At 38.8% G+C, this 26,354-nt stretch overlaps 1 protein-coding gene across 12 annotated transcripts in view; it reads right to left on the bottom strand.

Moving 5' to 3' along the window:
* The window catches only part of TESK2 (testis associated actin remodelling kinase 2), a 174,474-nt gene that overhangs the window by 72,826 nt on the left and 75,294 nt on the right, over positions 1-26,354 (bottom strand). For 7 of the 12 annotated variants that reach the window (XM_023590630.3, XM_058303685.2, XM_058303686.2 and 4 more), the window contains one exon: positions 14,763-14,884. In XM_023590630.3, the coding sequence (XP_023446398.2) occupies positions 14,763-14,884 (122 nt within the window). Of the gene's footprint in view, positions 1-86; positions 153-14,762; positions 14,885-26,354 lie in introns of all 12 variants that reach the window. The other 5 variants (XM_071217478.1, XM_071217479.1, XM_071217477.1 and 2 more) reach the window with 1 other exon arrangement.

Genomic DNA, 26,354 nt, shown 5'->3' with positions numbered 1-26,354 from the left:
TTTTTTTTGTTGTTGTTTTGTTTTGTTAGCTCCAAGAAAAGTTCTGTCATAATATTAGCCGGATACAAAGCTTAAAGAACAGATACCTCAGGGAGTGGCTGTAGCTCAGTGGCTGAGCACCTGCTTCCCATCTATGAGGTCCCGGGTTCGAACTAAAACAAACAACAACAAAAAATAAGAATAGATACCTTAGAGTCTCAATTCCAGCAATAAGACATCATTAAAATATCAAAATGTACAGGTTTCAACAAAAGATTATGAAACATACAAAGAAAAAGGAAGTGATTGCCCAGGCAAAAGAGAAGATTAAAGTATCAGAGGGAAGCGGACTTGGTCCAGTGGATAGGGCGTCCATCTACCACACGGGAGGTCCGCAGTTCAAACCCCAGGCCTCCTTGACCCGTGTGGAGCTGGCCCATGCGCAGTGCACAAGGAGTGCCGTGCCACGCAGGGGTGTTCTCCGCATAGGGGAGCCCCACGCGCAAGGAGTGCGCCCCGTAAGGAGAGCCATCCAGCGTGAAAGGAAATGCAGCCTGCCCAAGAATGGCTCTGCATACACAGAGAGCTGACGCAGCAAGATGACGCAACAAAAAGAGACACAGATTCCCATGCCACTGACAACAACAGAAGCAGACCAAAGAAGAACACGCAGCAAATGGACACAGAGAACAGGCAACTGGGACTGGGGGGGAGGGTGAAGGGGAGAGAAAATAAATAAATAAATAAAGTATTAGAAACCATCAATGAGGAGGATCGGACCTGAGAAATTTCAGACAAAGATTCTTTTAAAAAGCTCTAAATCTGCTCAGAGAGCTAAAGGAAAATATAGGTAAAGAATAACAGGAGGGAAGCAGTTGTGGCTCAACTGATAGAGCATCCGTCTACCATATGAGGGTCCAGGGTTCTGTCCCCAGGGCTTCCTGACCCGTGTGGTGGCCTGGCCCATGTGCGGTGCTGTTGCGCGCAAGGAGTGCCATGCCACACAGAGGTGTCCCCGTGTAGGGGCTCCCCACACACAAGGAATGTGCCCCACAAGGAGAGCCACCCCACGTGGAAAAAAGTGCAGCCTGCCCAGGAGTGGTGCCATACACATGGAGAGCTGATGCAGCAAGATGATGCAACAAAAAACTGACACAGTTTCCCGGTGCCGCATGACAAGAATGCAAGCAGACACAGAAGAACACACAGCAAATGGACACAAAAAACAGACAAGGCGGGGAAGGAGAGAGAAATAAAATAAATCTTAAAAAAAAAAAGAGGGAAACGGACTTGGCCCAGTGGTTAGGGCATCCGTCTACCACATGGGAGGCCCGGGGTTCAAACCCCGGGCCTCCTTGACCCGTGTGAAGCTGGCCCATGTGCAGTGCTGATGTGCGCAAGGAGTGCCATGCCACGCAGGGGTGTCCCCCACGTAGGGGAGCCCCACGCGCAAGGAGTGTGCCCTGTAAGGTGAGCTGCCCAGCGTGAAGGAAAGTGCAGCCTGCCCAGGAATGGCACCGCCCACACTTCCCGTGCCGCTGAAGACAACAGAAGCGGACAAAGAAACAAGACGCAGCAAATAGACACAGAGAACCAACAACGGGGGGTGGGGGGGGTTAAGGAATTAAATAAATAAATAAAAATCTTAAAAAAAAAAAAAAGAATAAAAGGGATCAGGAAAAGAATAGATGAACATAGAGAGGATATCAATATAGTGGTGGAAATTATGAAATGGAACTAGACAGAGCTGAAGACCACAGTAAAAGAAATAAAAAATTCCCTAAAGGGGTTCAACAACAGATTTGAGTTAGAAGAAGAAAGAATCAGAGAACTTGAAATCATCCCATCTGAAACGCAGAAGGAAAATGAAGAAAAGTGAACAGAGTCTGGGAAATCTGTGAGATACCATCAAGTGTGCCAATATAAACATCGTGGGAGTCCCAGAAGAAGAGAGAGAGGAGGGCGCAGAGGGAATATTAAAAAAAAATGACTGAAAACTTTCCAAATTTAATGAAAGACATAAATATACACAATCATGATGCCTAACAAATTCCAAACAGGATAAAAACCCAAATAGACCCACATTGTGACATATCTTCAAATTGTTGAATGCCAAAGGTAAATAACTCAGAAAGCTGCAAAAGAGAAGCAAAAAAAAAAAGGGAGCCTCAATAAGATAAAGTGCCAATTTCTCATGGAAACCACGGAAAGCAAGAGAGAAGTGGGATGACACATTTAAAGTGCTGAAAACAAAAAAACTGCCAGCCAAGAATTCTATTTTCAGCAAACTGTCTTTCAAAAATGAGGAGGGGATTAAGACATTCCCAGATAAACAAAAGCTGAGAGTCTCCATCACCATTAAACCAGTCCTACAAGACATGCTAAAGAGAGTTCTGCAGGTTGAAAGGGAAGGACAACAGACAACTGATCGAAGACACATGAAGAAATAAAGATCTGCAGTAAGGGTAAAGACAGGGGTAAATATAAATGACAGCACTATTGTATCTTCAGTTTGTAACTCCATTTTACCACCTAAAGGATCTAAAAGGCATAAAATGTAATGATAAATCAGCAGTTTGGAACTCATAATGTACAAATAGGTAATTTGTGAAAAGAACTACATAAAGATAGGGGAACGGAGAGTTACAGAAACATTGTTTGTGTATACTGTTGAAGTTAAGTTGGCATCAAAGCAAATGAGATAGTTACAGATTCAGGATGTTAAATTTAAGCCCCATAAGAACCACAAAGAAAATATCAGAAAATACACAAACTCACAGAGACAGAAAGTAGAATAGTGCTTATCAGGGAGTACGGGAACAGGAGGAATGGGGAGTTAATGCAAAGTGAATGCAGGGTTTCTGTTTGGGTGATGGGAAAGTTCTAGTAATGGATGGTGAGGAGGGTACGGCAATATTGTGAATGTGATTAGTCCCATAACTGTATGCTTGGGAGGGGTAGAGAGGGGAAGATTTATGCTGTATACAGGATTTCATAGTTCAAAAAAAGAATCTAAAGAGATAATGAAAATTAAATGTAATACATGACATTGGATGGAATCTAAAAATGGAGGAGAAAAGGCTCAAGAGGACATTACAAGACATAAGAAAAAAATCAAAATATAGAATTTAAGCTTATATCAATGTTAAGTTTTCTTGAACTTGATAATTTCTTAAATTGATTACATAGTGAATATCCTTGTTCTTAGGAAATCTACTCATATTCAAGGAGTTATGATGTGTGCAAGCTGCTCTCAAAAATTCAGAAGATAGACTAGAGAGAGGGAGAGAGAGAAAGAGAAGTGGATGTGACTCAATTGATTGGGTTCCAGTCTACCACAAAGGAGGTCCAGGGTTCAATTCCCAGGGCTTCCTGGTAAAGGCAAGCTGGTCTGCGTAAGCTGGCTTGAGTGACAAGCTGGCCCACACAGAGTGCTGCCTCACACAGAGTGCTGGCCCATGTGAGTGCTGGTCCACGCAGGAGTGCTGGCCCACATGGAGAGCTGGGGCAGCAAGATGACGCAACAAAAAGAGATACAGGTGATGTGGAGAGTGGGGTATATGGGAACCTCTTATATTTTTTCACATAACATTTTGTAATTTATGTATCTTTAAAAAAAAAAAAAAGGTAATTAAAAAAAAAAGAAAGACACAGAGGAGAGACAATAAGAGACAAAGCAGACCAGGGAGCTGAGGTGGCGCAAGAGATTGAGTGCTACTCTCCCATTCTGGAAGGTCCCAGGATCGGTTCCCAGTGTCGCCTAAAGAGAAGACAAGCAGACATAGAGAATGCACACAGAAAGCAGACAGCAAGCACAAAAAAAAATCAATGGGGGTGGGGGTAGGGTGGAGAAATAAATCTTTAAAAAAGAAAAAGAGAGAAGAAAGAAAGGGCAAAGGTGGCAAAATGTTAAAATTGGTAGGTCTGGGTGTCTGTGGGAGTGGGGTGTATGTTGGAGTTCCCAGTATAGGGTCTGTATTATTTTTATTTGAAATAATTTCCAAAAATAAAGTTTAAAAAGAAAAAAAACAACACTCCAGGTTTCAACCAACCCTTAAGAAAAATAAACAAACAAAAAAACAACTTAAGAGTCATTCTTGACTGCTCCTTCCCAATCCATTAGGAAATCCCATTGCCTCTACTTTAAAAATATTTGGGATCCAACTACTTCTGTCTACTGCTACTGGTACCACATGATCCAAGACAGTACTGGCACTTCTTGGATTCCTATATTAACCCCCTAATTTATTAATAATTTTCATCAGTTACTCACTTACATTGCTTTAAATAGATATATAATGAAAAATCCCTGCACTGCCCCATATTAACAATGAATCATTCTACTTAGAGAGGACCATGTTCAACTTCTATTTACATTCACAGCTCTAACATGTTTATACTGCTATTTCCAACTTTATCTATTGACTTTCAAGTATGGAGGTTCAGGATTCAGCACTGTTAAACTACTGCCCTAATATTATAAGGCAATTTGGGATAAAATAAAAATATTCAATTCAGTGTTTACATTATTAAGACTGATTACAATCACCACTAAATAGACTATTTCATTTCTTGTTCAATTTTTTTATTTTGCCTTATTTTTCATTTATTTCGTTATCTATATACTTATCACTAATTCTTCCCAAAGTATCTAACAGAACTGTAAAATCCCTCTGAGTATTAATTCCTGCCTGGCCAAACATATCATGAAATCTACAAATTCCTTACTCTCTGCTCCTCACCCACCAAGAAGTCTCCAGGAAGTCTTGACACTCCAGTTTGAACCCCTTGTTTTTTAGACTACTGCACAGCAGTCATCCTGGAAGTTCCTGTTATCTTTCTCTTGCATTAGATCTCATGCCATTTTATTTATTTTCTTGTTTTGTTTACCCCCTTGTTTTGATGGGATACATCCCCCAGTAACTTTATGAGAAAGGAACACGAGAGTCAAATCCTTTGAGACCTTGAATACCTGAAAAGGGCTTTATTCTATCCTCATGCTTGGTTGGTCATTTGGCTAGATACAAAATTCTAGGTAGACATGGGAGATCCATGGCTCAAACCCAGGGCCTTCTTGACCCCTGTGGAGCTGGCCCACGCACAGTGCTGATGTGCGCAAGAAGTGCCAAGCGACGCAGTGGTGTCCCCCGCATAGGGGAGCCCCACGCGCAAGGAGTGCACCCTATAAGGAGAGCTGCCCAGCATGAAAGAAAGTTCAGCCTGCCCAGGAATCGCGCCGAACACACAGACAAGTGACGCAGCAAGATGATGCAACAAAGAGAGACACAGATTCCCGGTGCCGCTGATAAGAATAGAAGCAGACATAGAAGAACACACAGTGAATGGACACAGTGAGCAGACGACTGGGGCAGGGGGCGGGAAGGGAGAGAAATAAATAAAAATAAATCTTTAAAAAAATATATATATATACATATATATATAAAATTCTAGGTAGGATACAAATTTCTCTCAGAAAGCACTGTTCCATTCTATTCCAGCTTCCAGAGCTGGTGTTGAGAAATCATTATCATTCCAATTTTTAATTCCTTGTATAGGATCTGTTTTCCTCTCTGTGGAAGTGCTTAGAAACTTCTTTTTATTACGAATATTCTAAAATTTCATAATGACATGCTCTGGAGTGGGTCTTTTTAAATGCATTATGCTGGGTAATTAGTAAGCCCCTTTCAATCTGGAAATGCATGTCCTCAGTTGTAGATGTTCTCATATTAGTCAAAAATAGACTTCTTGACTGATTCTCTGATTTTCTTATCTTTAATCTCTTACTTTCCATCTCTTTATTTTTCCATATTAACTGATGATTTCCTCAAATTTGTCTCCTTCACCTTCTAGTGAAATGTTTTTATTTATCATACATTTTTTTAAATTTCCAAGAACAACAATCCTGGTGGTTATCTAGTTACTCCTATTTTATAGTACGCCACTCTTGTTTCATGGATTCAGTATCTTTTCTAATCTCCTAGATGATATCAATTATAAGATTTTCTTGGTTGTTACTTTAAAGTTTCCTTCTTATATTTGGGCCCATTCAGTTTCTCCAGAGAAAAATCCACCAATTTCCTAGTAGGTAGTAGAGTCGAGGTGGTAAGGGGATAATACCTGACTGCCTACCTGGGAGTCAAGTGATAGAAGGGAACTAGAAGTCTCATCAACCTCACCATTTACTATGCAGGCTATCCCCTCATCACTCTCTTCTTAATATGGCATCCCACCCCTCCCCATCTTTTGCATCATGCTAGATATTAACTAGTAAGAAGTCTCTCTGGATCAATTTATCTCTAAAATAAATCTCATCTCTTGTTGAGGTGGGTAAGGGTTAACTGACCAGTTGCAAGGAATGAGGATGGTTGACTTGCAGGCTCAGGTACCTCTTAAACGATTTTTAGTAGTCCTCCTGATGTCAGCCCATACCTCACACCTATCTTCAATTCCTGAGCTTTTGTACGGTTCTGTAATGTAAACTAGCTTGCTTCTAATTAGTATTCCCTTCTATATTCCCCACTCTATAAGCATTTGTGAGCAAAATTAAGTTTCTGCTTTCAGGTAGCTCATCCTCTACTGGAGGCTATAAACGATACTTAAACATTACTCAGAGATGACATAAACATGACTGAAGATTTTTCTATAGTTTCATAGTTTTTTTCTGGTTATACAAAATTAGAATTCAGACTCAAGTCCTAAGTCATTAGACCTTCTCCTTTGGCATTGTGGAAAGAAAAAAAAAAGTGTTAGAAAAGATGAGGGCTCCCATCTTTGGAGATTCTTTCACCTAGTTACTTACTAGGATTACAATGATAAAATCAGAGAGATCCACTTTAATCCATCACTTTTAAACAATCATCATTTTATAAACATACACACATACTTGAGACAGTATAATTTTAAATCCTGATCATTTAAAAGTAATTCAATGTTAACCCAATATGATTTCTAACCACTGATCTGGTCCATTCCCTTGTTTAGAAGAAGAAATCAAAGCCCAGAGATTTAATGACTTGCCTAAGATCACATAATTAGGAAAGTGGCACTATTAAATGCATAAGAGGAACAGTAGAAGATAAGTCTGGAAAGTCAGATCAAGAGGACCTTGACTGTCAGTCTAAAGGATGTTTGACTCAATTCTGAAATCAATGGGAGTCATCCAAGGCTTTAAGAAGCTATGCACATAGAGTTATGTATCAGAAAGAGTGTAAAAGGGGGCAGAGAGAGTGAAAAAATAATTTACTCCCTGCAAAAATGAAGAAAACTAACAATAGTAGCTGTATAAGGGAAGAAACAGATACAAGAGTCTTTACTGAAGGAAGCTGATGTGGCTCAATCGATTGATCTCCTACCTACCACACAGGAGGTCCTGGTTTGCGTTCCAGGGCTTCCTTGTGAAAGCAAGCTGGACAGCGCCTGCAGAGAACTGACGGCCCACACCCATGGAGAGCTGGTGTAGCAAGATGACGCAACAAAGGGAGACAAGCAGACACAGAAGGACATGCAGCAAATGGACACAGAGAGCAGACAGAAAGCAAGTGGCAAGAGGGGGAGATAAATAACTGACACAAGCCTGCTTCTTTAAAGGTAGAGCTTGCTTCCAAAGGAGACTATCTGGTAGACAGCAGGACCCCGCTTCTCTTGTATTCACATGACATGACTTAGCACAGGACTGAACTGAGACATTCCAAATATTTGGTGAATTGAAGGTATAGTCCCCATTTTAAATGGCAGTCATATTGTTGCAAATGGATTTTGAGGGGGGAACTAAAATAATTCTAAAAGAAAACTAGAAGACAGGAAAATAAATTCAGAATATAACCTTTAAAAAAGTAAGCATGAGAATGTGAGGGAGGAGTCTAAAAGAAATATTAAATTTCTCATTGCATGAGGAATAACAAAGAAGTGGGAGAACAAATTCTGGTACAGGTCCTCAGAAAGGCCATTGGGGAGTAGAAGTGAGCAGGGCATGGAAACGGGTTACAGATTGGAGTATAGAACTTCATGGTATAAACAACCTTTTTCACAAGAGGTACAGAAAATCAGTCCCTGAACTTAACAAAGTACTTTACTGTTCCTTTCTTGAGCTGCTAACTTAGAGCAACTGATGATAAAACAACCAATTTTAACTTTACCCATGTGTAAAAAAAATGCACATATACAAACAAAATATACACACGTACTATACATCTCTATGACTTACCGATTCTACTCTTTTCTTTCCAACTAGAAATCTTAGGAGGGAAAGAGAAAAGGAGAAGGGGAAATAGGGAGATTGGGGTCAAGAGAAAGACAGAAATGAAACTGCCAAAGGACAGCTCAGTCATTTCTGCTGCGCACACAATAGCCCTGGCAGTAGAGGATGAGGCATGCTCAGAGGATTAGATGACTACCAAGTTAGCCTTCTTTCCTAAGTAGATTTTCTAAATCACTACTGTAGTGATTTTCAACTTTTTTTTGTTTTGTCTTAAGCAGGCTAACCCTTACTTCTCCTATGCAGAACAATATAAAACAGATAAAAAGTAGAGCTGCTCTGCCCAGATGAAGTATAGCACAGAACTGAAAGCCTCATCTACCTGGCAGCCTCCCTCTTGGAGCCAGCCCCAAATGAGTCATATCTGTGAAAATCCTAGAGTTCCAATTAGATGAATTCTTCCCAATTTAGATTTAATAATCTCAATTTGGGGGAAATTTTGGTTCATACTTCTGCCTCTTAAAAAAGAGGGCTTACAGTAGTTAGAGCTTCAAAATAGACTGAGACATAAAGTGTTAACAGGAAACTGATAAGACAACAGAAAAGCATTTAAGAAATAAAATTCTCAGACCTTTGAGAATAGAACATGGTCATGCTTAGTTTGATATTTAAGGAGTCCTAGGGGAGTAAATAAATGCTTCTACTGCTACAGTATTTCTCTGGGTAACAAAAGCCAAGAGGACTTTGCTTGCTCTAGGCAACTATTTAGGATAATTTCGTTTGGTTTCATGCAAAATTTACAATGAAAATGAAGACATAAAAACATGAAAGATACAAACAATTAGAAAGCTTTTTTAAAAAGCAATCCTTTGGGAGGCATATGTGGCTCAGGCGATTAGGCTCCCATACACCATATGGGTTCAATTCCCGGGGCCTCCTTGTGAAGGCAAGGTGGCCCACACCTGCTGAGAGTTGATGGCCCATACAGTGAATGGACAAAGAGAGCAGACAGTGAGCAAGAAGCAGGGGGTGGGGATAAATAAATAAGTCTTTAAAAAAAAAAAAAAAGGAACCTCTCTCAGGTTTTTAAATGACAGCGTATTTGAGACAGATGGTTTACACAGAACAACAAAACAATCGCCACAGTGGTTAAACACCGTAATTATATTTTTTGTGATACTTATATGCTTATTGTATGCCAGGTCCTGTGCCAAAAACTTTATAGACATTATCTCATTAGTTGGCTTATTGTGAAGATAAAGGTAGAGTTAACATCACTTTTTAAAAAAACTTTTTTATACATTAGAAAACTTAGCTGAGAGCAAAGAATATTACTTTTTGTAAGCTAAAAGTGGGAGGATCATTCCTAAGCAATAATATGACTTAGCAATGCTTTGTACCTTTAAGAGGACCAAAAGAAGATAAATTAAGAATGTTCAACAAGCCATCAGAATAGGAATGGTAACTGTGATCTCAATACAACAACACAAGTTTCCAGGCTGGCATAAAATGGCTGGCAATAAATGGCTAGTGAAATAAGTGTAAAGATATAGGCAGACTTTAGCCCAGTGCTGTCCAATACAGCAGTCACTACCTCCATCTGGTAATTATATTTAAATTAACTAAAATTAAGAATCAGTTCCTAGGTCACTCTAGCCACATTTCAATGCTCATTAGCCACATGTGGCTACTGGATAGCATAGAAATAGAATTTTCCATCATTACAGAAAGTTCTATTGGTCAGCATTGCTCAAGCAGAAAATCCTGGATGTCAATAAAAATAGTAGCAGGCACACAACAAATGTTTGATGAGTGAATGAATGAATAAAAGAAAGACAAACTGCAATGGGCCATTGAAAGAACTGGCCAGAGGAAAAGAAACTAATAATGGGTAACACTTACTGAGTACTTACCACAAGGCAGACACTCTTCTAAGTACTAAACATGTACTAATTTAATTAATCCTGAAAAACAACTGTATAAGGTATTTACTATCATTTACATGGGAAAACTAAGGCTCAGAAAGGTTAAGTAGGGAAACGGACTTTGGCCCAGTGGTTAGGGCGTCCGTCTACCATATGGGAGGTCCGCGGTTCAAACCCCGGGCCTCCTTGACCCGTGTGGAGCTGGCCACGCGCAGTGCTGATGCGCGCAAGGAGTGCCGTGCCACACAAGGGTGTCCCCCGTGTGGGGGAGCCCCACGTGCAAGGAGTGCGCCCGTGAGGAAAGCCGCCCAGCGCGAAAAGAAAGAGCAGCCTGCCCAGGAATGGCACCGCCCACACTTCCCGTGCCGCTGACGACAACAGAAGCGGACAAAGAAACAAGACGCAGCAAATAGACACCAAGAACAGACAACCAGGGGAGGGGGGGGAATTAAATAAATAAATAAATCTTAAAAAAAAAAGAAAGGTTAAGTAACTTTCCCAATATCCATGATTTTAATCTAGGCAGTTTAATCTAGAATCTAGAGCCTTCATTATAAACTATTATACTATACTACTTCTATTATATAAGAACCAGGTTTAAAATGTTTGCTTTAATGAAATAACATTTATTTAGAATCAATCTTGGCTTTCTCTGCCTGGAAGAGCCCACACCAAGTCTTGGTGCACATTTCCATCTTTCTCTCCCATTTCTCAGGAAGCTCTGTTCTTTTCCCCCATTTCCCAATACATTCTTTTTCCTGGCCTAACTAAACTGGTATGTTCTTAAATTCTTTTATGGAACATAGCCAAGAACCTAGAGGAATCCAACACTTCCCTGTCTTCATTTGGCAAGCCAGCCAGAAGGCAGCTAAGTGAGTGGTGCTCCCTGACTCCTGCCAGAGACTGAATCAATGCCTTCCAGAACAAGATATTAGTCACGTGGGAATTTCAGCCAGTTTTTCAGCCAGTTCCAAACACAGTGTCAGACCCATCTTTCCTCGACCTCAATAGAATAGCCAGAGGGGTTTACACCCTGTCAGGCAGGGACTCCTGCCCTAACTAGCAGGAAGTAACTGCAGAAGAATGACCATCACCCCTCAGCAACCCCTTAAGAATAAGGGTGTGAACTCTCTAAGGGGGGAGTTGAGGCAGGTTAGCCAGGGAAACAAGGAAAAGATGAGCCACAACATGGCTGAAAGACAACATGGCTGCAAGACCCCACTGGCACCTTGAGTTTAACCTTGAGGCCCCAGTTTCTCTTTCCAGGACTTCCCCTTGGCCCCAGATATTTCAAATAGGCCTCACTATTGGGCCCCACCATTGGCTGGGTAACAAATTACAGCTGGGGCTCCTCCCCTTAGCAAGGGGGAGGAATAATTAATAGTTTAAAAGGTAACCACATGAGGCAGACCTTGTTCTCTCTGCCTGGAGGAGCCTGCACCAAGTATCTGTGCATATTTCCATCCTTCTCTCCCATTTCTCAGCAAGGTCTGTTCTTTTCCCCCATTTCCCAACAAATTATTTTTACTGACCTAAAAATAAAAAATAAAATAAAATCAATCTTTCCATGAATTTGCCAGTCAATTCACAATAAAGAGGATAAGGAAAAGGAGTGTTGAAATAAAAAATATCAGCAGAAAGTATGCCAAAATATTAATATTAGTTTTATCTTTAGACACTAAGATAAAGGACAATTTTTGTCTTTGCTAACTCTATTTGATAAATGTTTCATAGTACATCATGTAATAATAACAAAAGCAATAAATGTGAAAAAAGAAAAAAATAATGTGGAAAACAGCTGTGGCTCAAGCAATTGAGCCCCCATTTACCAAATGGAGAACCCAGATTCTATCTCCAGGACCTCCTGGTAAAAAAAGGTGTCCCAGACCTGCACAGTGAAGCGCAGACCCCTGCACAGCATGGAGCACAGCAAAGCGACACACCAAAAAAGAGGATGACATAACCAGATAGGAAAAAAAAATGAGCTTTTTAAGCAAGATGAAAATATGATCAGCTTAAGATTCCTAAACAGGATATCAAATCAAGCCTCAACTACTTAAAACCTTCAAAAACTTCATCCAACTCTTAAACGTGGAGGCCTCCTATCTAATCTCTTGGCCACCAGTCTCTCTAGAAATAAACCATTTTACATCTTATCATTTTGTCCTCTCTCATGCTAGTCCTTACTGAGTCCAACAAACAGGGCATACAATATAATCTTCTCAGCTTTATGCAAAGCATTTCTGCATAATTTGACCCTGTTCTACATTTTCAGCATCTACTAGTACTACCCTATCAAATTCTCAGTTCTTCTAGAAGAAGCATAGTAGAACGAATTGAGGCATCAGAATCACAGAGCTTGGTCAACGCAATCTCTTGGACTCGGTTCCTTCAATGGAGAGTGACTGTGAAGATTAAATCCTTAAACAACTAAAGCGTCCAGCACACAAAATATGGTGTTTTCAAATTTGTTTATTAGCCAAATGGATCTTTACTCACTAACCAATGAAAAAGCTTGGCACTTTGGCCTCTGCGTTGTTGTTTTTTGCTTCCCCGCCCCAACCACTGCTGTTTTGTTGTCTGTGTCCATTTGCTGTGTAATCTTCTGTGCCTGTTGTTGTTTTTTTGTTTCTTTTTTTGTCTTCTCATTTTCTTCTCAAGGCTTCACTGGGATTCAATCCTGGGGACCTCTAATGTGGGAGAGCGGTACCCTGTCGCTTGCGCCACCTGAGCTCCAGGTTTCTGTCATGTCTTGCCTTGACTCTCACTTGCGTCTCTCTTTTGTTGCATCATCATTTTGCTGCGTCACTCCCTGTGCAGGTATGGTTCACCACACAGGCCTGGCACACCTTTACCAGGAGGCCCTGGGGATCAGACCCGGGTCCTCTCATATGGTAGACAGAAGCCCAGTGGCTTGGGCCACATTCGCTTACTCATCCACGCGCAAAGAGTGTGCCCCGTAAGGAGAGCCGCCCAGAATGAAAGAAAGTTCAGCCTGTATTCTTTATGTTACTTGGCTCCTTTCTGTGTACCTTCCCTAGCTTCTAAAAGCCTGTCAAATTCAAAGCCCAGTTTGAGTCCCCTTCTCCAAGGTTTCCCTGACTCTGCTAAGCCAAAATGACCTCTCACTCTTTTTAACTTTTATAGCATTTAGAGTTTATTCTTCCTAAATATGGTATCCTAACTGATTTTATTAGTTCTCTTTTCAAGTATATAAGCCTAGTTCCCAAAATGGAGTATGAATTCCTTATTAGCAGACACTTCACTTCATGAATACCTTTATATCTTTCTGATATCTAACATGTGACAATGCATATACTAAATGCTCAAAAATGAGTTAAGGGAAGCAGACTTGGCCCAATGGAAAGGGCGTCCACCTACCACATGGGAGGTCCACGGTTCAAACCGTGGGCCTCCTTGACCCGTGTGGAGCTGGCCCATGCACAGTGCTGATGCGTGCAAGGAGTGCCCTGCTACGCAGGGATGTCCCCCACATAGGGGAGCCCCACGCGCAAAGAGTGTGCCCCGTAAGGAGAGCCGCCCAGCATGAAAGAAAGTTCAGCCTGCCCAGGAATGGCACGCACACACAGAGGGCTGACACAAGATGATGTAACAAAAAGAAACACAGATTCCCGGTGCCGCTGGTAAGGATAGAAGCGGTCACAGAAGAAAAACACACAGCGAATGGACACAGAGAGCAGAAAACTGGGGGGGGGGATAAATTTTTTTAAAAATCTTTTAAAAAAATGAGTTAAGGTTGACTTATGGATTTGGAAGGAAGTTATTAAAAAAAAATATTGGCTGAACATTTTTGCAGAAGACTAAGAAGCCACTAATTCTATGTAAAGATAGAAAGTTTTAAGGAAATAGTACAATCTAATTTCCACAACTTAGTATTACTAACCAAACATGTTAATCATGCTTAAGCTATAATCTCTCTCTAGTCCAAAATAAATATATGAAATATTAGCAATTAATGACCCTAAGTGAATAGTTCTTTTAACTTTTCAAAGTGTCTTACACATAAGCACTACTTATATATTGAATTGAATCACCTTCTTTGATCTCATTTGGAATATACTTACCTCACTAAAATATGAAGATACAGTGAAAAGGTTCCAGACATTGATTACTAGAAAGTGATTACATACATTATATATAAAAGATATATAAATAATTATACATAAATTATAAAAGTATTCTATTATATTTGTTATAAAAGTATTCTATTATATTTGAGATATGTAACATATATTAAAGAATTATTCTCCTTTAAAAGGCAATTTTACCTCCTCCTGATGGGAGTGCTGAAAGTGAAGGGTAACTTGAAGGCATAATTTTACTTTTGTTTTCATTCACTTATTTAATCATGATTCCTCATAAAACAATTAAGAAAATTAAATAACCACATAAATACTAAAGACTTTTCTGTTTGACAAATTATTAAATTCAGCAATAGAAAACAACTTTTCTAATGAGCTGGTAGGAAGAGGAAAGAAACAAGAGGGATAGAGGAAGCTGCTTTATTACCAGGAAGTCCCAGTGGGTAGAAAAAGACCTAAAACACAGCTAACCTCTGCAAGATACAGTATGATAAATCCTGAATCCCTCTTTTTAACTGTCAATGCTATTCTATCAAGCCTCCAGGGGGGAAAAGCCATTACCTAAGGATGTTGGGATGGGAGAGTCTATTCATGAGCTGCACTTCCTTCAGCATGTTTGCCCGGTTACTGTTCAATGTGTTCATCTTAAGAGCCATCACCTGACCAGAAGTTCGGTGGCACACCTAGAAAACAAACAGAACAAGAGAAGAGACTCAAGGGCAGCAGCTACATATATTGTCAAAGTCTTCACATGTAGAACATGACAAGATGATTTAGTGTGATTACAGATAAAAGAGATAAAAGGTTGGGGGTGTTTGTCCTGTAAACTCTTGATTACATTATAATCTCACTTCCATTAATGAAGATGGGTTTATTCCATCCAACACAAAAAATGTTTCATACATCAGTCTGGCCAGAAAAACATTATTAATAACACCTCAGGAAAGTATTTCATTTCCTGTATCTTAGAAAAAAGTAGAGGAAAATTTGTGGGCTGGTTCCTTATGGTTGACATTGATGAGTCTTAAAACATCAATAGGAAATATTTCCACTATAGAATTTTAAGAGTGCACAAAAGCAACATATGCATAAATCTTTTTAAACACTTAATGAACTATAAAAACTGTTTATATAAGACACAAAACCCACATCCTCAAATCTCCTCCAATTAGGTTGTATTAATATATATGTTACTAGTATTTTAAAATCTCACATAGGAATATACAATATACAATACAGTGAATCCTATATGTTACTAGTATTTTAAAATCTCACATAGGAATATACAATACAGTGAATCCTAATGTAAATTATGGACCACAGTTAACAGTATATTGATAACAATATTGTTTCATTGATTGTCATAAAGGTACTACACTTATGCAAAGTGTTAGTAATAGGGAAAACTGTGAGAGGGTTATATGAAAACTCTGCATTTTCTGCATGGTTTATCTATAAACCTGCTACTTCTCTAAAAAAAAAATTAAAGAAAATATCACTCAAGCACCATAAAAATATATCCATAAGAAAAAATTATTGCATGTTAAATATGGAAAGAGATCAGTGAACATGTTGGAGCTAATATTGTGGTTACCCAATCCAAAGCACTTTATTATCATTGAACACACTCAAGTCAGATAAAACATGGGCCATATCACTTACATTAGTACCCATATGCACAAAAAAATCTTCTGAAAACATTCACAAACCTCTATAGAATTCAATTTCTTTTATCTAAGAAAATATTGTTTTATAATTTCAATGCATACTCCACAGGGTTCAAAAACTACAATACTCGCAACAAAATTAACTATATGCTTTCACTCTCTAAATGTAGCAGCAAAATGAAGCTACAGGAAAAACATTTGTCCTTACTCAAAAGAAGTTCAATTATTCACTGAGATGTGTTTGTTTCCTGCTAAGAAATTATGAACAAGGCAGTAGAAAAATTAGGTAATGAAGTCCTAAGTCCCTCATTACTTTCTAGTTTAAAAAAAAAAAATCATTTCAGCTCACACACAACAAAGACTTGCTATGTGAAACTGTCATCATCCTATGGACTTTAAGAATATTATTTCAGCATGTTATACTTGACCAAATGAGAATGTCATTAGAAAACATTTCAATCTACTTAACTCTTCAACATCCAGAAATTCCTTCAAATGACAAGACCCAGAAGTTAGTACATCTGTTAATACAGAACATCACAGCTCATCTTAGAATTCAAAGAAACAACAAAGTTTCATAGTGGCTGGACAGAAAGGGGGGCAGGGGGGAGAATGAAGCAAAACACTCAAGAGCCATAGGAACCCTGACCAGAATAACTAAAGTGGAGCACTGGTTGCTTCTCCTCTCTTCTAGATCACTTAGTGAGATTTGGAACCCTACCCTCTTCCTAGGACATCAATGATTCTGTTGTCATGTACCTCGTGATTGATGAAAGAGAAGTGGCTTCTCTTTTCAGATCCTGCATGGATAAGTTAAAAGAAAGATTACATACAAAGAACTCACTGACAGTATTTTTCCAAGTCTATTACAGAAGACATCTGTGTTTTAATAAGGGTTCTCCATTCTGAAAGCCATTCCTTTTTTCATATCTGAAAACTGTCACCCTGAGTTTTTAACAAAATGCCAGCTTTTTAAAAAGAGTGATATTTTTTAAAATATGTGAAAATTCAGAGATAAACAATCTGTTTCAAACTAATAAGAAAAAACACTTTTTTAGTGAAGATGATGAACAAATTCATAACTCATTGTTTATGCTTTTTAACTGCATAAAATAGCCTTCTCCTTTCTTCTAAGCAACCCCAAATTTTACCTATCTTTTAAGTCCACAATGAAATCTTCCCTTCTTTCTGAAGGCTTCCTTGACTCTCTCTGGGAATTTTTAGTGGTTTCCTTCCTTAAATTATTTCAGAACAAAATTCATAAACCAATATAATGTTCATCACATAGTTGTGTATATAAATATCTTCTTACGAGGCTACAAAACACCTTGAAATCAGGAACTATATTGTATTTTGTCTAGCAGTGCCTAGACTAAGACACATCATAAGGCACAATGAAAACTGTGGGAACAATAGTTAAAGGATACTTCTAATGCACTTTCTATGGGCCAGTGAATCATTTATTTATCCAGATATATTCTTTTAGGGGGTCTCTCTCTCTCTGATTTTTTTGGACTTTGGGAAAAGAAGTAAACAGAAAAGCAGTAAAAGATTTTGTTACACCTTTCTGGAGTTTATAGTCTAGAAAGGGAAAAACAATAAACTGTATGACTAATCAGATAAGAAAGAGAATGAGTAATCAAATACTGCACAATAGATATTTAATAACTATTGATGGAATGAGCCCTCAGGGAAAAATTTATGGGACTTCAGTTAAACCTCAAAGAATTAATAGCTTTATAAAGACAAAGAAGGGAAGCGGACTTGGCCCAATGGATAGGGCGTCCACCTACCATATGGGAGGTCCAAGGTTCAAACCCTGGGCCTCCTTGACCCGTGTGGAGCTGGCCCATGTGCAGTGCTGATGTGTGCAAGGAGTGCTGTGCCACATAGGGGTGTCCCCCGCGTAGGGGAAGCCCACTCGCAAGGAGTGTGCCCCATAAGAAGAGCCACCTAGTGCAAAATAAAGTGTAGCCTACCCAAGAATGGCGCCACACACACGGAGAGCTGACACAGCAAGATGATGCAACAAAACAAAAAAAAGAAAGATAAAGAAAAGTACAGGTGATAAAGTTAGAAAAAAGTACCATCAAATATAGGGGTCTACAAAATATGGAAAACTTGCCTAAATGCAAAAGGATGAGCATTCCAATTTACAAGACAGTACCAGAGGCAAAAGTTCAAAAAGTAATTATCCCTCAATTCTGCCCAGATTTTCAGAATAAAAAGAAGTTCTATTTCTGCTTAAGTTTTTTTTCATCTATACATAGTTGTTACAACTACTAAGAGGGTGCTACCTTTAAACTTCTTTACAAATAAAGGCAAATAGCCCATTCAATGGGAGAAAAAATTTGGAAACCACATATGCCATAAGGGTTTGTTTTCCATGCTATAAAAAGAGATCAAATGGCGCAAGGAGTGCCGCACCACGCAGGGGTGTCCCCCACGTAGGGGAGCCCACGCACAAGGAGTGCACCCGTAAGGAGAGCCGCCCAGCGCGAAAGAAAGTGCAGCCTGCACAAGAATGGCGCCGCCCACACTTCCCGTGCCGCTGACGACAACAGAAGCGGACAAAGAAACAAGACGCAGCAATAGACACAGAGAACAGACAACCGGGGGGGGGGGGGGGGGGGGGGGGGGGGATTAAATAAATAAATAAATAAATCTTAAAAAAAAAAAAAGATCAAAAAGTTCAACAACAAAGAGCAAGCAATCCAATTTTTAAAAAATGAGCAGACTTAAATAGACATTTCTCCAAACAGGAAATAAAATGGTGAAAGAGCACACAAATAAATGGTCAATATCACTAGCTATTAGGGAAATACAAATCAAAACTACAATGAGATAACATCTCACACCTCACAGAATGGCCATTATTACAAAAACAGAAAATAACAAGTGTTGGAGAAGATGTGGAGAAACAGGAACACTCCTTCACTGTTGGTGGGAATGTAGAACAAACAGTGCAGTCTCTATAGAAGACAGTTTGGAGGTTCCTCAGGAAGCTAATTATAAAACTGCCATATGACCCAGCAATCCCTCTACTACAGGGGTAGGGGTTCTTAACTTTTTCTGTTCCACAGACCCTTTGCCAGTCAAGTGAATTGAATACTACTGTAATTTATTTATTGCATACATTCATAAGTGAAGGAAACACTAGATTTCAGTTACAGGTCAGAGAAAATAAAGATAATAAGTTGATTTTTTTTCAATTTAAGCTCATGGACTCCCTGAAATCTTTCCACAGATCCCTAGTTAAGAACCCCTGCTCTACTAGGAATATATCCAGAAGAACTGAAAACAGTGACACAAACAGATATTTGCATACCAACATTCACAGCAGCATTATTCACAGTTGCCAAAAGATGGAAACAACCCAACTATCCAATGAGTGGATAAACAAAAAAATGTAGTATATTCTATACTGTTGAAATCAATCAGTAGAATAGAACTGAGAATTCAGAAATAAACCCTCACCTATACAGCAACTGGTTTTTGACAAACCTAACAAGTTAATGTTAAAGGTACAAAACAGTCTCTTCAAACAATGGTGCTGGGAGAACTGGATATCTATATCCAAAAGAATGAAAGAAGACCCCCATCTCACTCTCTATACAAGAATCAACTCAAAATGGATCAAAGACCTAAATATGAAAGTCAGCACCATAAAACTACTAGAAGAAAACGTAGGGAAAAATCTTCAAGACCTTATATGAGGTGGTGGTTTCTTGGACCTTATACCCAAAGCACGAGCAACAAAAGAAAAAATAGATAAATGGGACCTCCTCAAAATTAAACACTTTTGTACCTCACAGGACTTGGTCAAAAGGGTGAAAAAAGGCAGCCAACTCAACGGGAGAAAATATTTGAAAATCACATATCCGATAAGAGTTTACCATCCAGAATATATAAAGAGATGTTACAACTCAACAATAAAAAAAAATGACCTAATTTAAAAATTGGCAAAAGACTTGAATAGACATTTGTCCAAAGAAGAAATAAAAATGGTATACTGTTGTAAGAAGAAATGAAATTGGGACACAGATAAACCTTGAGGAAAATGCTGAGTTAAATAAACCAGACACACACAAAAAACAAATATTGTATGGTCTCACTAATAAGAACTAAATATGAAGCACAAACACATTGAGTTAAAACCTAGAGTATGTTACTAGGAGATAGGATGAGGGCAGAGAAGGGGTAATGATACTTAATATATGTAAAATTTTGAATTAGCTTGACTGTAAAAGTGTAGAAATGGATAGGGTTGATGGTAACACATTATAGTGAGTATAACTAAAATGGCTCATTTATAAATGGGATTGTGGCTGAAAAGAGAAGTTTAGGGATGTAAATGGCAATTGAAAGAAAGCTAGAAAATAATTTAGTGACTAAATAACATAGTGAACCAGGAGGTGGATGAGGATTGCGGGAATCAGTACAATTACAAAAATGTTCTTCTATGAACTAGAAAAAATGTATGTCACTATTACAAAGTGGAAGTATTTGGGAAAAATACAATTAATGTAACTGTTGGACTATAGTTAGAAGCAATATTGTAATATTCTTGCATCAATGTCAAAAAAGGTACTATATCAATGCTAAGGGTTAATAATAGGAGGGTGTGGGGTTTTTTCTTTTGGACTAAGGAAAACGTTCAAAAATTTAGTGAGATGATGACTACACAACTCTGTGATTAAAGTGAGAGCCACTGAGTGAATAGACTGTACAAGGCATGGGACTGTATAACGTGCTGAACGATGCAGTGTGAGATGGATGTGGTTAACAGTACAAATACGAGAGTGTGCTCTCATGAATTATAACAAATGTACAATACTAAGTACATGGTGTTAATAATAGGGGTGTATGGGAAAAACATACCAAATGTATGCTTTGGACCATAGATACTGTTAATAGTCTAATGATGTTCTTACATAATCTGGAATAAATGTTCCACATTCAAATAAGGTGTTTGTGGAGGGGAGGGGTGGGAATTCTGCACATTGTGCATGATTGTTTTATAAGCTCACAACTTCTCTAATAAAATTACATATTAAAAGTAAATAAAGGCAAGAAAATGAACAAGGTAAGAAAAATGACTACCCTTCCTTGATCTTTAAACTCATCTGATGCTACCTCTGGATTTCCAAATCTAGTTTTTAAAGAAAAGCATATTGAAATGGTAAAGTGCTCAACTTTTACAGCTGAGGAGATTGGATTTGAATCCATGCTTTAACACTTAAACAATTAGAATGGCTTCTCTTTGAAGTTTTCTCCTATAAAATGATGAGAATAATAGCCTCTATCTTATAGAACTGTTGTAAGGATAAAATTAGTTAAATGAGATATATGAAACACTTAATGTCTAATGCATACTAAGTATTCAATAAAAGATACATTTTAATAAAAATAAAGAATAAACTGTACGTTCATACAAATTTAGTATATAAAGATGAGTTTGAGATGACATGGAAAATGCATATTGCAATTTTCAATGAAAAACAGCAATATACAAATCTGTATATGCCCCTAAGATTACTTGTTTATTATAAAGGGAAAAAATGTACCTTTACAATGTTAGCACCTTAACCAAAGGGATATATTTAACATTACCAAAAGTGAGAAAGCCAATATTATCAGCCTTCTGATAACATGTAATACATTTACCAATATGTTTAACTTGAATCAAATCCTAAGAAAAAAATTAGGCATATCCAGAAAATATAAAAGACAACTAGACAATACTCATCAAACATACTAATGTCAAGGAAAACAAACAAACAAAAAAAGATGAATATTCTAGATTTAAAAGACATAACCACCGAAAAGAAATTGTGAAACCCTGATTGGATGCTGGGTTTTTTAAAAAAGGCTATAGAAGACTATAGTAGTGCAAGGGTCGAGCACTTGCTTCCCATGTACGAGGTCCTGTGTTCAATCCCTGGTACCTCCTAAAAAAACAAACAAATGGGGAAAAAAAACAAAAAACAAAAAACCTTTCATTGAGGAGCTGATGTAGCTCAGTGATTTAGTACCTGTTTCCCACATACAAGGTCCTGAGTTCAATCCCCAGTACCTCCTAAAAAAAATTAAAAATTAAAAAATAAGACATTTGGGGAAAAAATGAGAGAAATTTTAATAGGGACTGTATATTAAATGACTTTACTGAATTAATGTCATCTAGATTATGATGATATTATCACTCTGTAGGAGAATGCATTCTTAGAAGACATACATATTCAAGAAAAAAAGTCATGAAGTCTAAAATTTGTTTTCAAATGTTTATCAAAAAAACAGTACAAACAGATAAAGCAATGTAGCAAAATATTAAGAACTGGTGAATATAGGGGACAGGTTTATTGCACTATTCTTTCTTTTCTCTAGATTTTTTTAAGTTTCAAAAAGTTGAAGGAAACGAGTAAATTAATGTATTTTAATCTCTCTCATAAACTTGGCAACAGGAAATAAAGAACAGTTTTTTAATTGTGAAGAAAAGCAAACTTGCATATGGCGTATGTCTAAGCCTAAATTAAAAACAGAAAACCACAAGTATTAAAAAGTGGAAGTAGGGAAGCAGATTTCGCTCAACTGATACAGTGTCTGCCTACCACATAGGAGGGCCAGGGTTCAAACCCAGGGCCTCCTGACCCATGTGGTGAGCTGGCCCTCGTGCAGTGCTCATGCGCGCAGGGAGTGCTATACCACACAGGGGTATGTAGGGGAGCCCCACACACAAGGAGTACGCCCCTCAAGGAGAGCTGCCCTACGCAAAAAAAAGAGCAACCTGCCCAGGAGTGGCGCCACACACACGGAGAGCTAGATGACACAACCAAAAGAGACAAAGATTCCCAGTGCTGCTAACAAGAATGCAAGTGGACACAGAAGAACACACAGCAAATGGACACAGAGCAGACCATGGGGTTGGGGGGAGAGGGGAAAGAAATAAATTTAATAAAATAAAATCCAAAAACAAAAGGGGGGGCAGTAAATACAGCCAATGTAACTCGTTATCTTTGACAGAACTGTTTTTTTCCTTCCTTTTATTTTGCTTCCTTTTTCAATTTTTCTAAAATGTATTTCTTACTTTTCTAATAGAAAACGTAGCACAACTTTGATTTATACTTACTTTTTCTTTTTTTATTTCTCTCCCCTTCCCTACACCCTCCCCCCCGCCAAGTTGTCTGCTCTCTGTGTCCATTTGCTGTGTGTTCTTCTATGTTCACTTGTCTTGTCAGTGGCACCTGGAATCTGTGTCTCATTTTGTTGTGTCATCTTGCTCTGTCAGCTCTCCGTGTGTGTGGCGCAATTCCTGGGCAGGCTGCACTTTTTCGCGCTGGGTGGCTCTCCTTACGGGGCGCACTCCTTGCGCGTGGGGCTCCTCTATGCGGGGGACACTCCTGCATAGCACAGCACTCCTTGCACACATCAGCACTGCACGTGGGCCAGCTCATCACACAGGTCAGGAGACCCTGGGTTTGAATCTTGGACCTCCCATGTGGTAGCTGGATGCCCTATCAGTTGGGCCAAATCCGATTTCCTATACTTACTTTTTACCTAAGTAATACAGGCATATATTTCTATGTAATATATTAAAACATAGATAAGACTAAAGTCCCTTTTGACCAACAGTTCCATTAATCCCAGTCTCATTCACCACCCCCCAGAAGTATCTATTGTCATGATCTTGATGAGTACCGTTCCAGCCTTTTAAAAATACACTGACTGGAATGGGTATAGCTCAGTGGTTGAGCACGTACTTCACATGAACTGGGTCCAGGGTTCAATGCCCCGTACCTCCTGAAAAAAGAAAAAAAGAAAAAAAATACACTGACATACATATATGGACCCAAGAATACATGCTGTTTTACGATTTTAAAATATAAAAACCGTAAGTATATAACATGTGCTTTTTTTTCTTTTTACTCAAAGAAATCTTTGAGATTCTTTCCATCAGAAAGTAGAATAGTTGTTATTTAAGGCTGGGGGAGAGGTAGGGGTATAGGGAGAATGGAGATTGAATATTAATGGGTAAGAGTTTCTTTTAGGGGGCAAACTTTTCTAAAATTTGACTGTGGTGATGGTTTCACAACCCTGTAAATATAACAAACACTGAATTGCATACTTTAAATGGATGAATTACATAGGATATAAATTATATCTTAATAAGCTGTTTTTAGAAAGAAGACATTCCATTCCAGGCAAAGTTGGGAAACCGAAATTATTGAAAAAGTTTTAATTCTGTTAAGCAACATTTTATTCAATACTGCATTAACATGTGATAAAGCATCAGAAATCTAAATGAATAGCATCCTTTGGGAAACTGATAGAACACAGGATTCAAACTCACAGAAAATGAAAGGAGGGAAACGGACTTGGCCCAGTGGTTAGGGCGTCCGTCTACCACATGGGAGGTCTGCGGTTCAAACCCCAGGCCTCCTTGACCCGTGTCAGCTGGCCCATGCACAGTGCCGATGCGCGCAAGGAGTGCCCTGCCACGCAGGGGTGTCCCCCGCATTGGGGAGCCCCACGCGCAAGGAGTGCGCCCCGTAAGGAGAGCCGCCCAGCGCAAAAGAAAGTGCAGCCTGCCCAGGAATGGCGCCGCCCACACTTGCCCTGCCGCTGACAACAACAGAAGCGGACAAAGAAACAAGACGCAGCAAACAGACACAGAGAACAGCCACCCCGGGGGGGGGGGGTGTTAAATAAATAAATAAATCTTAAAAAAAAAAAGAAAGGATTATGGAACAGAGGCTTATACTCAACAGGCTCAGAAGTCCAAGTTACCTATAGATCCTAGTGAAGTTTCAGAGGTACACTAAAAACAAAACAAAAAACCTTAATTTCCATTAAATAACAACATGACAGCACTAGAAAGTCCAGTTAAGTAAGAGTTTCTCTACCAGAATGGTAGTATTATAATGATATACTGTCATCCCACAATTCTGAACAAAAGGGAAGATAAAAGAAAGATGCCAACCAGGAGAGAAAACTTATATAAAGGATGATCAGAAGAATTGCTACTTAAAGTAACTGATCATAGTTACCAAGGGTACATACTAAGCAGCATTAGATAAACAATAATCACAGATTCTCTCTTTGATCAAAGGCTGGGAACAGATCCTAAAACTAAAAGATCAGCAAATAACAACTACAAACTGAAGGCCAGGCAAGTGTGCCTGCGACTGAGCAGTGACTGATATTCTTCATACTAAACTAATACATAGCTACATTCAGACCATACCAAGTATTACTGTTTTCAATATACAACGCACTATGGTAGAGGCTGAGAAGACTATAGATCAACATGACACATGGGTTTGTTAGCTCTTCCGAAAGCAAGCTGCATCCCCAAATTGTAAAGCTATCTTTTTCTCTCTTGGTTAAAATTCTTCAGTGGCTCACCACTATCTGGGGAATAAATTCCAAACTGATTAGCAAAGCTAAGCCCTTACCAAAACTAAGCTCATCAATTGACCCAGAAAAACTGGGTTATAGGTTATATACAACCCCATAGCTATTAGCTATAACTGTACCCCAACTTTATTCCATTTAAGCATATTGAGTTATTGCTTGGATGGTATAGTGTCTGTAAATAAAAAGTAATAAAGTAAAAAGATGAAAAATAGTAAAGAGAATAAAAATAAAGCATGTTGAGGTGCAAATGAGAATGACAGTTAATATAGAGGTAACTGTAATTCAGCTCTAGTTTATGTATTTTTTAATTAAAAAATTTGCTCTGGTATGATGATATGCATATGTTTGCTTTGTAAGTTCACAATTTTACTATACACTTACTGTTTATTTATGTTCATGTATGAAGGATATACCTCAAAAATTTTTTTAAAGATTCAAAAAATTTTGTTCTGTTGGAAATTTCTTTTAAATTATTATTTTTTTAAAGATTTATTTATTTTTATCCCCACTCCCACCCCTGCCAGTTGTCTGCTCTTTGTGTCTATTCACTGCATGTTCTTCTGTGTCCACTTCCATTGTTGTATTGTTGTCAGCAGCACCAGGAATCTATGTCTATTCTTGTTGCATCATCTTGCTGCGTCAGGTCTCCGTGTGTGCAGCCACCACTCTTGGGCAGGCTAAACTTTTTTTTGTGCTGGGCGGCTCTCCTCACGGGGTGCACTCCTTGCGCGTGGGGCTCCCCTGCAAGGGGGATACCCCTGCATGGCATGGCACTCCTTGTGCGCATCAGTACTACGCATGGGCCAGCTCCACACGGGCCAAGGAGGCCCAGGGTTTGAACCGCAGACCTCCCATGTGGTAGGCGGATGCCCTATCCATTGAGCCAAGTCCACTTCCCTCTTTTAAATTATTAAATAAATAACAAGTGACATAATTTTACTATTAGTAGTGGGGTATGAAACTAAATTGAGAACCTCTTCTCTGGCACAGTGCCTAGCATTTAGTGGTTGACTGTTCAGAAATGTTTGCAAGATAGAAGCAACACAAGTATCCATTAACAGATGGATGGATA

This window comes from Dasypus novemcinctus, chromosome 9, assembly GCF_030445035.2.
Source record: "Dasypus novemcinctus isolate mDasNov1 chromosome 9, mDasNov1.1.hap2, whole genome shotgun sequence".
Lineage (NCBI taxonomy): Eukaryota > Metazoa > Chordata > Mammalia > Cingulata > Dasypodidae > Dasypus > Dasypus novemcinctus.
Note: the sequence above shows the minus strand (reverse complement) of the source record. Positions and strands in the feature narration are given on the sequence as shown.